The 15,067-nt window shown below is 45.0% G+C and overlaps 1 protein-coding gene and 1 long non-coding RNA gene across 3 annotated transcripts in view; one reads left to right on the top strand and one right to left on the bottom strand.

Annotated features, from left to right (window-relative positions):
- The window catches only part of MAT1A (methionine adenosyltransferase 1A), a 21,056-nt gene extending 16,149 nt beyond the window's left edge, over positions 1-4,907 (bottom strand). The window contains exons 1-2 of one of the 2 annotated variants that reach the window (XM_062213905.1): positions 4,811-4,907; positions 4,388-4,506 (exon numbers count right to left, since the gene is read on the bottom strand). In XM_062213905.1, coding sequence (XP_062069889.1) covers positions 4,388-4,481 — 94 coding nt within the window. In that variant the 5' untranslated portion in view covers positions 4,482-4,506; positions 4,811-4,907. Of the gene's footprint in view, positions 1-4,387; positions 4,704-4,810 lie in introns of those variants that run through there. The other variant, XM_062213904.1, reaches the window with a different exon arrangement.
- LOC133775583 (uncharacterized) lies at positions 4,847-14,693 on the top strand. Its single transcript, XR_009868283.1, has 3 exons — positions 4,847-4,936; positions 5,986-6,163; positions 14,363-14,693. It is a non-coding gene; the product is annotated as an uncharacterized LOC133775583 (long non-coding RNA).
- Positions 14,694-15,067: the final 374 nt, after the last annotated feature.

The following is a 15,067-nucleotide window of genomic DNA, read 5'->3' on the forward strand; positions in this document are numbered from 1 at the left end:
AGTCTTCAAAAAGTTCATAGAATTTGAGTATTTTGAGAAAAAAATCATGCATGAATTTCAAAACTATTTGTACCAAAACAAGCCTTTTCTTTTCTTTTCATTTATTTATTTATTTATTTATTTATTTATTTATTTATTTATTTTGACAGGCAGAGTTAGACAGTGAGAGAGAGACAGAGAGAAAGGTCTTCCTTCCTTCTGTTGGTTCATCCCCCAAATGGCCGCTACCGCCGGTGCGCTGTGCCTATCCGAAGCCAGGAGCCAGGTGCTTCCTTCTGGTCTCCTATCTGGGTGCAGGGCCCAAGCACTTGGGCCATCCTTCACTGCACTCCTGGGCCACAGCAGAGAGCTAGACTGGAAGAGGAGCAACCGGGACAGAACTGGCGCCCCAACCAGGACTAGAACCCGGTGTGCCAGCACCGCAGGCGGAGGATTAGCCTAGTGAGCCGCGGTGCTGACCAACAAGCTTTTTTTTTAATCCCATCTTCTGTGAACCTTTAAAAGTACTCCCGGGTACCTTTACATTAGCTCAGCGTCTAAAACAACTCATGGACACATTCTTCAACCTAAGAAGTCTCTTATTCCAAAACATAGTCCCTTTAATTCTACCAACTAGAAAAGTCCTGGAAATTGAAGTTAAGATAGTAAGCAGTAAGATTCAGTGCCAGGACGTAAAATCAGATGGGACAAACAGCTGTACTGGCCTGCAGATTCCACAAGATACAATGCACCTATAGCAAGTGCGAGACTCCACCCATAATAGTTCTCCCAGGAAAACCTCCACAATGAACACTGCTTTGCATGGACATCTCTCTGATGGTTTCCCGCTGTCACTCAGCCTCCCCAAGGCTAGAGGTCCTAACAGCTGGGTTTGAAGCCTTGCAGTCAAGGTGGGATTGACAAGGGTTCAACGTGAGCTGGGATTTGATCGTAGACTTTTATTTGCCTTTTACCCATTACTTGGTCTCCCAAGTAGACCACTCAGTGGAATTGTGGAAAAATCCACTCTTGCTTTGGGATTATGCAAAGGGAAAATACTCACAAATTAAGAAATAAAAATGACCTCTATTTAGATATACTGCAGCTCATTTAGTGTCCAAAATACCCATAGTCTGCTCTCTTTTTAAAAATATTTGTTTCATGTATTTTAAAGGTAGAGCAACAGAGAGGGAGACACTGAGAGAGAAAGAGATCTTCCACAGGATAGCTCATCCCCCAAATGGCTGTTACAGCCAGGACTGGGCCAAGCCAAAGACAGTAGCCAGGAACTCCATCCAGGTCTCCCACATTGGTGACAGGGGCCAAAGTATTAGGACTATCATCAGCTGCCTTCCCAGGCACATTAGCAGGGAGTAGGACCTGAAGTAGAGCACCTGGCACTCAAACTGGTGCTCTGACAATGGGCTGTGGGTGTTGCTAGCTGTAGCTTAACGTGTTGTACCACTCCACCAGCCCCTACAGTCTGCTCTTAATAGATTAATATTTTTAAATTTCTATTTATTTTCCTTTTTAAAAAAATGCAGAGAGAGACAGAGAATGATGTTTCATTTGCTAGTTCATTTCTCAAACGCTGTAAATAGCCAGGACTGGGCCATGCCAAAGCCAGGAGCCAGGAACTCAATCTGGGTCTCCTATAGGGATGGCAGGGACCCAAGTACTTGAGCTACTTCCTTCCAGAGTGTGCATAAGCACAAAGCTGGAATTGGAAGCAGAACCAGGACTCAAACCAGAGCACTCAGATAACAGGATGCAGAGTCCTAAGCAATGTGTTAGTTACTGTGTCAAATGCCTGTCCCGATTAATATGTTTTCAGTTAAGAATCCAGATCCAGAATCAAGCAGTTCAGTTCTTAAAAGCAGATAGTATAAAAATAAAGATATTAGCTAATCTACCATTAAAGGCAAACTCTCTAGGGGCTGGTGCTGTTGCACAGTAGGTTAAGCCTCCATGTGTGGCACCAGCATCCCATATGGGCACTGGTTCGGGTCCCGACTGCTCCTCTTTCAATCCAGCTCCCTGCTAATGGTCTAGGAAAGCAGAAGAAGATGGCCCAAGTGCTTCAGCCCTTGCACCCATGTGGGAGATCTGGAAGAAGCCCCTGGCTTCAAATTGGCTCAGCTCTAGACATTGTGGCCTTTTGGGGAGTGAACCAGTGGATGGAAGATCTTTCTCTGTGTCTCTCCCTCTCTCTCTCTCTCTTTGTAATTCTACCTTTCAAATAAAGAAATAAATAAAAAAATTGTTTAAATAAAAGGTGAACTCTCTAATTGTTCTTTCAGAAACTACTACTAAACACATGGTTGCCTTTTTTTAAATCTATGCTCCTGCCAGTGGCAGATCCTGATTGTAAATCAAAGTTTGTCTGAGTCCACACCCCTTCCAATGAATGTCTCCTGTTACTAAAATACCCTAGCATAAACGTGTGATGGCCACTGTGCACCTACCCATCATGAGTCTTAGGGGGTATTCCCATGAGGACCATGAGTGTCTGCTCATTTCTGGACCCAGTTCACAGGCCCCCACCCTGCATAGGAGAAGGGGATGGTCATTAGGGACAAAGCCAGAGCTGAGCGAGGCGTCAAGACTGTGCATGGGCCAAGATCATGCCTGAGGCGGTCCTTTCTGAACTTCCAGGCTTCTAAAATTTCTGCCGATATCATTGCTAGGCTTAAGTTAGCCAGTAGGTGATTTTCGTGGAAGCTGAAGAAAATAACACTAATTTTGCCTTTCTGGTGGAGAATCATAAATCAAGGTGTTACAACAGAATGGCAAGCCAGAGGTCACCATGCCTTACAAGAAGCTGATTTACTTAGACAGTTATAGTGACAGGTGAAAGGGGAATCAGACAAACTCATGGGTGGCCATTAAATAGACCAAAAAAAAAAAAAAAAAACCTGATTGGCTGGGATTTTCATTCTCTGTCCCCTGAGCACATTGCTGTCCTGTACAGTGGGCACGCTGGGGACCACCGGTCACTGTATACGAAAGGAACCCCCCTCCAAGTGGAGCTAATCTTTCTCCTAACCTGCAAGTGATATTTGAAAGCCATGGGCACGTGGACATCAGCAGCACATCTCCAAGCACAAGTACAGTAAGCTGCTACCTCTAGGGCAAGGGGATTTTTTTCCACTGAATCAAGCTCAGCCACATGCACAATGCACGAGATGCTCTAGGTTTTCCCCACAGCACCACTACTGACATTTTGTACTGGGTAAGTCTTCGCGGCAGGGCTGTCCTAAGCATTGTGGGATATCTAGTAGGACACTTGACCTCTATGAAAACAGATGGAGTAGAACATTCCCTGCTTTGTTGTGACAACCAAAATTGTCTCCAGACATTATAATGTGCTCTCGAGGGAGCAGAGGTAAAACTGCCCCCAGCTGACCACTGGCTACAGCATACCGAAGAGATAGTGTGTAGAGATGTCTGAAGCCGAGCTACAAAGTGTGAAAGTTAAATTTCTTTAAGAACAAGGACAAAGAAGACGGGAAAAGGTAGACTTGGTGGTAAAGTGGTCAAACATTTCAAATGCTCAAGTGAATTTTGAGGACGGGTTTCAACACAGAAGCCAATGTTTCCAGCCCCCAGACTGTGGTTCCCACATCAGCAGTATCAGCATCTCCTATAGGAATTTACTAAAAATGCAAATTCTCCCAAGACCTCCTGACCCCGAAGCCCTGGGAATGGCATCCAGCACTCTGGGTTGCTGTAAGCCCCGCGCATGACGCGGATGCAGCCTGAGGCTTGAGACCCTCTGTCCCGCAACTGGAGGCTCTCGACTTCTCAGCATGGTCCTCGCCATCTCCAGGGAAGCCTTGCTCTTCCCCACATCACGGTCCCCCTACCTTTCAGGGACCAAAGCAATGCTTGCACTTTCTTCCTCTTCGGGAAGTCCTCTGGACTTTTCTCTTAGGTGATACAGCTGAGATTCTCAGCACCTGGAGACCTGGCTCAGCACGGCGCAGATGCAGGGCCGCGGGTATCTAAACCGTGCATGCTCTACTTGCAGAACTGAGCGACCTATGGTCTTGTTTGAGCGACATTCTATTGATTCAAATTCTCACTGACAACAGATTCAGATCCTTACTCAAAAAAATAAACGTATAAAAAGTTAAGATCTGATGACACATTTCCCATGATCATACCCTTAGCCAATCAACTGCTTGCTTGCTGTCACAGCCCCACGTTGCTGTACCGCTGGTGGTGGGCACAGCAGCATGGCCCCTCAGCTCCATAGCGTGTCACAAAACTATTCCAGATTGTTTCTCCAGAGATCCCTTACACGTAACTAACACTCGTCGTTTTTTAAGACCTGTAGCAAAAGTGACTCCCTCGGTATACACTGGGGACGGTGGCCTTGCCGATGTGTCCAGGACAACCTACTTACCCGGATGTCCCTCTCCTACAGATTCTGATGTGAACATGAAGGCTCCTTCGTCACTTAGGGAATGGTCGCACAAGCCATCCACCGGTCCGTTCATCTTTCCACACCTCTGCACTCAGCTTCTGCAAGGGAACAGTTGTAGGGCTGCGACTCTGCCTGATTTGTTTTTACCTTTAACCTCGACGGGCTTCAGCACGGTCCCAGGGATCACTTCTGCCTAACTGCCTGCGAGCACGTGAGAGGAGGGTGAGGATGGGTGGAAAGGGAGGGAGTGGACAGAATACAGAGGTGTCACTCCCTCTGGCTGGCCGGAGTTCCCTCCTGAGTGACTCCTATATATGGAAAAGTGAAAGTGCCTGAATAATCATGTGAGAAGATTGGAGTAGTCCATTTCCTGGGGGCGGGGGGGGGGGGGAGTCTTCTTACCTTGAGGAATTTCAGTCCTTAGCTCTGATCCCTCAAACTCTGAGCATCGGCCCAATGGAAGGCAAAGAAGGCTGCAGAGGTCTTGTAGCCCCGAAGCTCCTTGGAGACTGCCCTTCAGCTCTGCAGGTAATCTGTGCGCATATCCAGGGTTCACATCCCACTGTGCTGGGGGGGGGGGGAGGTCTGTGGTTACTCAGAGACACAAACTGGTGAGGAGAAACTTTCCCCAGAGATATGGTTCAGACTAAGATTGCAACACTGTGTGGGTGTGCTGTTGGGCGCTCCTTCCTCCCCCACGTCCTATCTGGATTGGGCTCTCCCCCTTCTACCTCCTCAGGGCAAAGCAGGAACATGCACCTGTATTCTGAGCCAGCTGTGATATTATACAACAGACTCACTTTAGAGGAAAACTTCTGTGAGCCCTCATTTTTCTGCTAACACAAATCATCTAAACTCAGCTCCTTTAAGATGCTAGTAGGCATATTAACAAGCAAGATGTTAAAAAGTAAAGTACCTGGGTAGATAACAGAGAACAATGTCTTTAATTTTTGTGGGCTTTTGCTTTTTTTTTTTTTTTTTTTTTGGAAAAGGACTTGTAAGCTACAGTTTCATTATAGAGAAATTGTCAAATTTCAGTTTCCCAAAGTTTCCAAGTGATATTACATGTCTACATGTTCAGTTTTATATATTTGATAAACATCTTGCCTGTGTTTATACCTCTTGCATTATTTCTGCATTAATCAAAGAAAAGAGTAAACAGAATCCTCTCTTTGGCCGGCACCGTGGCTTAACAGGCTAATCCTCCGCCTTGCGGCGCCGGCACACCGGGTTCTAGTCCCGGTTGGGGCGCCGGATTCTATCCCGGTTGTCCTTCTTCCAGGTCAGCTCTCTGCTATGGCCCGGGAAGGCAGTGGAGGATGGCCCAAGTCCTTGGGCCCTGCACCCACATGGGAGACCAGGAGAAGCACCTGGCTCCTGGCTTCGGATCAGCGCGATACGCTGGCCGCAGCGGCCATTGGAGGGTGAACCAACGGCAAAAAGGAAGACCTTTCTCTCTGTCTCTCTCACTGTCCACTCTGCCTGTCAAAAAAAAAAAAAAAAAGAAAAAGAAAAAGAAAAAGAATCCTCTCTTTAACTAGTCCGTGTAGTAAATGACACACCTCTCCCACTCTCAGATCTGGTGGCATCCTCACACCCACAGAACAACAGGGAATTAAGATCACAGAGAATGAGAATGGGTGGAGAAACCAGTTCCCACTAGAATGCAATCAACCAAAACCCTGCACATCCAAGCTTGGTCTGTGGAAAGCAACGACTCAACTAACAATTCTGGTGACCAAATTCTGCTCCGTGGTATGTTATTCAGGCTCAAATTCTAGAGTTCCAAATCTTGAGTTTTGCTAACTGGTCAGCAGAGTGGCAGTACAATGCCTCCAAGGAATTAAAAATATACTGAAGTGACTTCTTAAAGGAAAATGGCAGAGATTTTTGTCCTACATTTTTACCAAAGGCATTTAACAAAGAGTACGTTAATCTGCTTAGGCACAAGACTGCTGACATTCCAAGAAAAAGGTGACTGGGAAGGGACGGACAAATGAGGAATCCAACTGGGACTTTAGACAACACAGCCTTGTCATTGTTGGTACACAGGACCCCTCCTGTTTGCACTTAAAATATTTCAACATTTCTGTCCCTTTGCAAACTTTCTCTGAGTACACTAGTTTCAAACCTGGAGGCAATATGAGCTAATGTTTAATTTGAACTGTAGATCTGGGTTCCCCTAGTAGTGAGAGCTCTCTGGTAGCCATTATATTCTAAATTTGCCTGAAGAGCAAGATGAAGTTTAAATATCAAGTGCTCATTAGAGTTTGTAGAGCTAGCAAGAGGACAGAAAAGAAAGCAACAACCACCCTATGAATTCTAAAATGAGTAACAGAAAATCATGCTACGAACGGGTGCTGGCAGGGGAGAGGAAAAGGGGATGGCCTATGTAGAGAAGTGGTACTTCCAGAAAAGTGTGTGGGAAGCTGTTGCAGCCAAGACAAAAATTCAAAGTGAGGGATGTGCTGTGGAAGGTACCAGTAGGTGTTCAGTACCCATCTCATGGGTGAGTTTCAGATAACATCCCTGCTAAATTCTAGCATGCCTTATAGTCTTTCAGGAAATATACATTAGAAAAAAAACCACCATCAGGTGGTTAGACGCGTAGGCTTCGGGCTGGCACCGCGGCTCACTTGGTTAATCCTCCACTTGCGGTGCCAGCATCCCATGTGGGTTCTAGTCCTGGCTGCTCCTCTTCCAGTCCAGCTCTCTGCTGTGGCCCGGGAAGGCAGTGGAGGATGGCCCAAGTGCTTGAGCACCTGCACCCGCATGGGAGACCAGAAAGAGGCACCTGGCTCCTGGCTTCGGATCGGCGTAGCTCTGGCCGTGGCGGCCATTTGAGGGGTGAACCAGTGGAAGGAAGACCTTACTCTCTGTCTCTCACTGTCTAACTCTATCTGTCAAATAAAAAAAAAAAAAAGGGAGAAGCAGCAGCAGCGTAGGCTTCAAGCTGGAGTACCAGGTTAGCCTCTATCCTGTGCTGCAGCCTGGGACAGACCTCCTTATCTCTCTCAACTGCTGTTTCCTCATCTGTAGAGCAATTTAAATAATCACCTACCTCATAGCTTTGTTGTGAGAACTACATGAGACCATTCAGATATGAGGTATTGAGTATAGGGCTAGCACACAACAGAAATTTAATATTAAGCAGTCTGTACTCACATACATGATTTTCTTCTAGATAAAAATATATCATATAATACATATATATAATTTTACATCTTTCTGTGTTTTGACAATGTACCATGGTACTTTTTTCACTTCTCTACACACAGATCTCATTTTTTAGCACTTGAGTTGTATCCCACAGTGTAAGTATACCAGAAATCATTTAATCACTCATTCTCCAAAGACTGAATATTTTCAATGTAGCCAATTATTTAATATCCCAATCATTTTTGCACTGAAGATACTTATTCATAGGCATATTTTTGCAAAAGAACAAATAGAAGGCTCTGGCAATGCTAAACTAGCCAAAACATTCCACCTTTGTAATAAATTTTGTCAGTTGAATAAATAGCAATTCAACCAAGAATTATAATAGTAGCTTCAATATGTCCCTTTAAGAAAGAATTGGCAAATCCTGGCAAAAACGGGATTACGGTGAGAGCTGAACTCACAAGGACTTCATAGCCCTAATTTGCCATCAGGAACACAAATTGAGTCCTCGCTGATGCACAGGCTGTCCTGTTCTCCGTTACGCATGAGCTGTCCTAATGAACCCCAGCCCCGCTGATTATCTAAGTCCAACATGTCAAAGGCCCTCAGTTGATCTCATTTCCGTGGAGCAACTGTCCACTTTGAAACTTCCCTGACAAACCCCTGAAGAAACGTGGCTTTGGAAATGAATCTCGTTTTCAATCAGGTTTACCCCTTCTGAATCACTGAATGCAGCATCCGATGAAGAACTGTTTCCAGCAAGCAGTGCGTGTGAGCCGCACTGAGCAGTTTTCCCAAGGGGCTTTGAGGGCACCTGATACCAAGCAGCACCGTGGGGCAGGGCTAGGGGGAAAACCCTGATGGATATGCAGCTGAGCAGAAAGGGCAGTTTCAAAGACACACACTCTGGAGCAGCACTGCAAGTACTGTTTGCGTGCAAGCACTTCTGAACTTTAGCTAGACGTGCCTCTGACTTACACGGCATAATAACTGTATGGAATGCTTTCAAAATGACCTACTTTTTTTGCTGTCATAATCTAATTTAAGTACGAACATTTTCCATATTTGCCATCCTGGAACGTGAGTAATTTACTTATGAAAGAAAGATAACATTGATCCAGATTGTACATTTTTAAAATTTCAGATAATCTCAGCAATGTGACCTCCATTGGGTACAAAGTCCAAGTAAGTGCCCCGTATACAACGGCTACTCTGAAGAAAGTAGAAAAATCTTCATGGAACAAGCAATGCCCGAGTTGGGCCACAGAGAAATGACAGAATTTAGAAAGGCAGGAGATAGGGAGACAGGAGCCTCTGGAGGAGAGAACATCACCAGACAAGAATCCATAGCTGGGGCCGGCGCTGTGGCACAGTGTGCTAAGCCTCTGGCATAGGCATCCCACATGGGCGCCAGTTCACGTCCCTGCTGCTCCTCTTCCGATCCAGCTCTCTGCTATGGCCTAGGAAAGCAGAAGACGATGGCCCAAGTGCTTGGGCCCCTGCACCCGAGTGGTAGACCCAGAAGAAGCTCCTGGCTCCTGATTCCAGCCTAGCCCAGCCTTGGCTGTTGCAGTCATTTGGGGAGTGAACCAGGGAATGCAAGACCCCTCTCTGTTTCTCCCTCTTTCTGTCCGTAACTCTATCTTTCAAATCAATAAATCAATAAAAACTTAAAAAAAAAAAAAAAAAACAATCTACAGCTGGTGCAGAAGGGCAGGGCCACAGCTCCCTCTGGGAGGGTAGGGGCAGATGACTGGACAGGACGGGGAGAGACGGGCAGTCGAGGGCTCCAGGCAGTTAAGCAGCTCTGCTGAGAGGCGATGAGATGGCAGTCTCAGTCTGGCAGGAAAACGCAAGCTAGAAGGCAGCAGGGAGCCTCCAAGAACAGAGACAAGTTCATCCTCTTGCCTTGTTTCAGGAGCAGCCTAATGGAGAACAGCCCCTGAGAGGCTCATGGAATACAATGCTAATCTAGATATGAATTTTCATTTTTCCAAAAGGTAGTGCTTGTCTAAGTAGCATCACCCCTTCCTCCAAACACACATTCTCCAGTTTCCGAAGCTTGAAATCCTGGGAGGCTGTTTGATTTCCTGATCATCGATATTCATATCCAATTTTCCACAAAGCCCGTCAATTCTTTTTCAACGGTGCCTTGGGATTCTCCCCCTCCATTTCTATGTCCACACAGCTACCATGGCAATCATCTTTGTCATCTCAGGTTTGAGTCAGACACCAGCTGGCCCCACTCCTGAACTCTGAAATAACCCTTCAGGGGCTGGTACATGTTGCACATACCAGTTACTTTCTGACAGCTACCTAGGCGAATAAGCAATCTCTCACTAACAACCTCACTCAGGGAAGAAGACCATATTTACATAGTGAAAGCCAAATCAATCTCCTAGAAATACTTCTGCTTTGAAATATCTCCAGCAGTCAAAAGATGAACTGTAGCATCAAAAGATATGAATTATGGCAATATCCTATTCAGAAAAAAAAAAGGCCAACAGATAATATACAATAGCCTTTTTATAGAGCTAAAAACAATTTTAAAAGCACACTTTTTAGAAATAGGAATACAAAAAAAAAAAAAAACAAAAACCATAAAGAAGAGCGTGATGTCATTGGAAATGGTGGAATAGAGGGTTCTAGGGCTCCGTCCCTCCACAAAATCAACTAATAAGCCAAAAGCATCTGAATCAACTTTCTGTATCTCTGGAATCAAGTCAAGAACTTACAAAAATCCCAGTGAAGAAAGCAGCTGCTACTGCCTGGTTCTTCAGCTGCCTATCTATAGCATCCGGCATAGTGGTTAAGACACTGCTTGGGATCCCCATGTCCCCATCACAGTGTTCGAGTCCTGGTTCCAGCTTCCTGCCAATGTGCACCCTAGGAGAGGAGACAGCAGATAATGGCTCAGATAGTTGGGTCCCTGCAACCCCTATGGGAGACCTGGATTGAGTTCCCAGTTCTGGGCTTCAGCCTGCACCAGCCTCAACTGTTGCAGGCATTTGGAGAGTGAACCAGTGCGTGGGAGATCTCTCTCTTCCCACCTCCCTCCCTTTGATTTTCTAAATAAATAAATGAATAAAAATGTTAATTGCCTGCCATCCCCCACTTTTCCAATCAGTGTGACTATGAGGAAGGCGGCCCAGAATCCTAGTTCAGGTTGCTAACGCCAGAGTAAGCAAAATGAATCTTATTCTCCAAGAGCTGCAGTTGTGTATTTTAGCTGGCCTGTATGGTGGCTCAAGAGTTCAACACAAGGGCATGATTTTTGCTTTGTCCACCTCAGAGTGTTTCCAGGACCACAGCAGCTCCCTAGGCAGTGCTTACCAAAAGCATTTCAGGGCAAAAATGTTGGCTGCAGTATATCGGGGCAAGGAATGACACTCAGGACAACCAATAAACAGATCAAAAAGCTTTGGAAGAAAGCGGTTGCGGAGAGATACACAGGGGAACAAGGGCTTTTAAATACTATCTACAGGGGGCCGGCACTGTGGCACAGTGGGTTAACGCCCTGGCCTGAAGCGCCAGCATGCCATATGGGCACCAGTTTGAGACCTGGCTACTCCTCTTTTGATCCAGCTCTCTGCTATGACCTGGGAAAGCAATAGAAGATGGCCCAAGGCCTTGGGCCCCCACATTCACGTGGGAGACCCGGAAGAAGTTCTTGGCTCCTGGCTTTGGATTAGCACTGCTCTGGTCATGTGGCCATTTGGGGACTGAACCAGAGGATGGAAGACTCCTCCCTCTCTCTCTCTCTCAGCCTCTGCTTCTCTATAAGTCTGCCTTTTGAATAAGTAATAAAATCTTTTTTTTTTTTTTGACAGGCAGAGTGGACAGTGAGAGAGAGAGACAGAGAGAAAGGTCTTCCTTTTTGCCGTTGGTTCACCCTCCAATGGCCGCCGCGGTAGCGCGCTGCGGCCGGCGCACCGCGCTGTTCCGAAGCCAGGAGCCAGGTGCTTATCCTGGTCTCCCATGGGGTGCAGAGCCCAAGCACTTGGGCCATCCTCCACTGCCTTCCCGGGCCACAGCAGAGAGCTGGCCTGGAAGAGGGGCAACCGGGACAGGATCGGTGCCCCGACTGGGACTAGAACCCGGTGTGCCGGCGCCACAAGGCAGAGGATTAGCCTGTTGAGCCATGGCGCCGGCCAGTAATAAAATCTTTTTAAAAAAATTCAACAGGAAGATGTAACAATTATAAAGATTTATGTACCTGACAACAGAGCACCAAAATATATGACTCAAAAACTGACAGAATTGAAGAGAGAGAGTTCTACAATGCAGTTTCCAAATCTACACTTTCAATGGATCAAACTCCTCTCTTTTTCTTTCAAAAAAATGAAGAAATGTTTTAAAAAATAAAAAATAATCATGGCTATAGAGCCAGCACTGTGGCTAGTGGGTAAAGCTGCCACCTGCAGTGCCGGCATCCCATATGGGCACTGGTTCAAGTCTCGGTTGCTCCACTTCCGATGCAGCTCTCTGCTATGGCCTGGAAAGGCAGTGGAAGATGGCCCAAGTGCTTGGGCCCCTGCACCCATGTGGGAAACATGGAAGAAGCTCCTGGCTCCTGGCTTCAGATCAGCCCAGCTCCAGACATTGCAGCCATTTGGGGAGTAAACCAGTGGATGGAAGCTCTCTCTGCCTCTGCCTCTCTGCCTTTCAAATAAATAAATAAATAAATCTTTTGAAAAAATCATAGCTCAAACAACTACAAAAAAGAATTTTAAGGAAGTAGATAGAACTCTTGAAAAATATTATAAAACAACTAGGTTATATGTGGCATATAACTATATAACAATATCTCTCTATATTATAATACATATATATCTAAAATTCTATCTAAAAATCATAGAACACACATCCTTCAAGGCCAAAGATAACACTTCCCAGGACAGACCAAATGTTAAGCCACAAATCTCAATAAGTTTAAAATTATTGAAATCATAACAAGCATCTTCTCCAACAGCAATAGAATGATGCCAGATATCAGTGAGAAGGAATGCTAGAAAACATACACAACCAGGAAATTAGGTAATTAGGTACACTCATGAACAGCAAATGAGCCAGAGAAGAAATCACAAGTGAATTTTTCAAATATTTAAAGATGAATGACAGAGACAGCATAATATGCCAAAATTTGTGGCATGCAGAGAAGGCAGTACTCAAATTTATATTTAAAGTTGTAAATGTTTAAATTAACAAAAGAGATTCAAATCAATAACCTAACTTCATACCTTATGAAAATAGCAAAAGAGCAAGTTAAATCCAATGCTAGTGTAAGGAAATGAACTAATAGAAATTAGAGTGGACGTAAATGAAATAGAAAATGAGAAGATAACGAAGACAAAAGTGATTAATTGGAAAAAAAGTCAGTAAAATTCAAAGTGTTCAACACATCAAAAGCAAAGAAAGAAAGAGGCTTCAAATATCTAAGATCAGGAATAGAATTAAAGGTATTACTACAGATCCTATGGAAAAATTATCAAAGAATACTATGAACAAGGATATGCCCATAAGATATCCAAGACGAAATAGTAAAATTCCTTGAAATACATAAACTATCCAAACTGACTCAAGAAGAAGCACAAATGTGAAAACAATTATAATAAAGAGGTTGACATGTGGGGGGACGCGTGGTCCTGGGTGAATGAAGTCAACCCTGTTGCTTTCTTTTTCTCTGGGTCCTCCACACTTTGATCTTAGAAGCGCAACCCTGGGAAGCGCACAGCAAAGTGAAATAAGTAAAATGCAGCTTTCTGGATAAAGGATGCAAAGGGGAGGCTGGGAAAGGCAGTGGGCGTGGCAGTAGGGGAAGGAAGTAGCTCAGAAAAACACCATGTAAAGGTGCGCATGCGTGGACCGGACCCTAAGCCGCATAGCAAACACCTCGATATGTGACCCGAAGGACAGGTCATCATCCTGTAATCTCTGTTGATTAATTTAAATCAGCTATGGTTAGATGAAAGATTTTGACTGATTTTAAAACTTTTAAATTTATTGAACATATGTATTTTTTTTCTTGGAAAATGTTTCATGTGCACTGCGATGGAGTATTCCATAAATGTCACAATCAAGTTAGTTGAAAGAGTTGCTCAAGTTTTCTGTAGTCTTCATGATTTTTCGTCTCATTGGTCTACAACTTCCTAGGAGTTGGGTATTAAGGTCTCCAACTATTATTTTTTAGTTGTCTAGTCTTTCAGTCCTGTTATTTTTTGCTTTATGTATTTGCTTCACATATTTTACCTATTGTTAGGTATATGTTTATAATATTTTTTTTTACAGGCAGAGTAGACAGTGAGAGAGAGAGAGAGAGAGACAGAGAGAAAGGTCTTCCTTTTCTGTTGGTTCACCCCGCAATGGCCGCCAGGGCCGGCGCACCACGCTGATCCAAAGCCAAGAGCCAGGTGCTTCTCCTGGTCTCCCATGCGGGTGCAGGGCCCAAACACTTGGGCCATCCTCCACTGCACTCCCGGGCCACAGCAGAGAGCTGGCCTGGAAGAGGAGCAACTGGGACAGAATCCGGTGCCCCAACAGGGACTAGAACCTGGAGTGCTGGCGCCACAGGCAGAGGATTAGCCTAGTGAGCCATGTTTATTATAATTGTTAAATCTCTCTAATGACTTTGATCCTTTTATTCTTTTGTTACTCTTTGACTTAAATATTTTTGGCAAAACTTATTTACATTGTATCACTTTTCCATGCCTCTGTAGACAACCCATAGTTCAATCTTGTTTTTAATCCAGTCTGACAAACATTTTTTTAAAGATTCATTTATTTACTTTACAGGCGGAGTGGCAGAGAGAAAGGGAGAGACAAAGAGAGATCCTCCATCCTCTGGCCCACTCCTGAAATGCCTGCAACAGTCGGGGCCAGGCCACAGCAGGGTGAAGCCTGGAGCCAGGAACTCAATCCAGGTCCCCATGTCTCAAGCTCTTAGGATATCATCTGCTGCCTCCCAGGATGCCACAGCAGGAAGCTGGATCAGAAGAGAAGGCGCTGGGACTCAAACCAGGCAGTCTCACATGGGATGCAGGTGCCCCAAGCAGTGGCCTAGCCCACGGCAGCACTGCTGGAGCATTTGATCCCCTCACATTTCATGCAGTTATAGATTTGGTTGGACTTAGGTCTACCATTTTCAATGTCAATTTTCAAACCAAATGCGCAGAGTTAGAGACACGGGTATCAAGTCACGCTTAGCTTCAATAGACACAGGCACTTTCAAATAGAAATATTGATTTATAGCTATACGTATACATAGGCTGGCATACACACTGATTTCTCCTTATTCTGCTGGCGGAGAATGCCTAAAAGTAGCAGCACCCCAGCAATAATCAGCACCCAGGTCTTGGCTTCTAACATCATTCCCTAATTAAAGGAAAAAGAGCTCCTTGGGAACATAGCTGAACCTAGGACTGGGACAGGAAACGTATGAGATAGACCTGGAGCATCTTTTTAGTGTTGAAAAGTAAGGAAATACTAGAAAAAAAAATG

The sequence above is a fragment of the Lepus europaeus genome, chromosome 17, assembly GCF_033115175.1.
Source record: "Lepus europaeus isolate LE1 chromosome 17, mLepTim1.pri, whole genome shotgun sequence".
Taxonomy (NCBI): domain Eukaryota; kingdom Metazoa; phylum Chordata; class Mammalia; order Lagomorpha; family Leporidae; genus Lepus; species Lepus europaeus.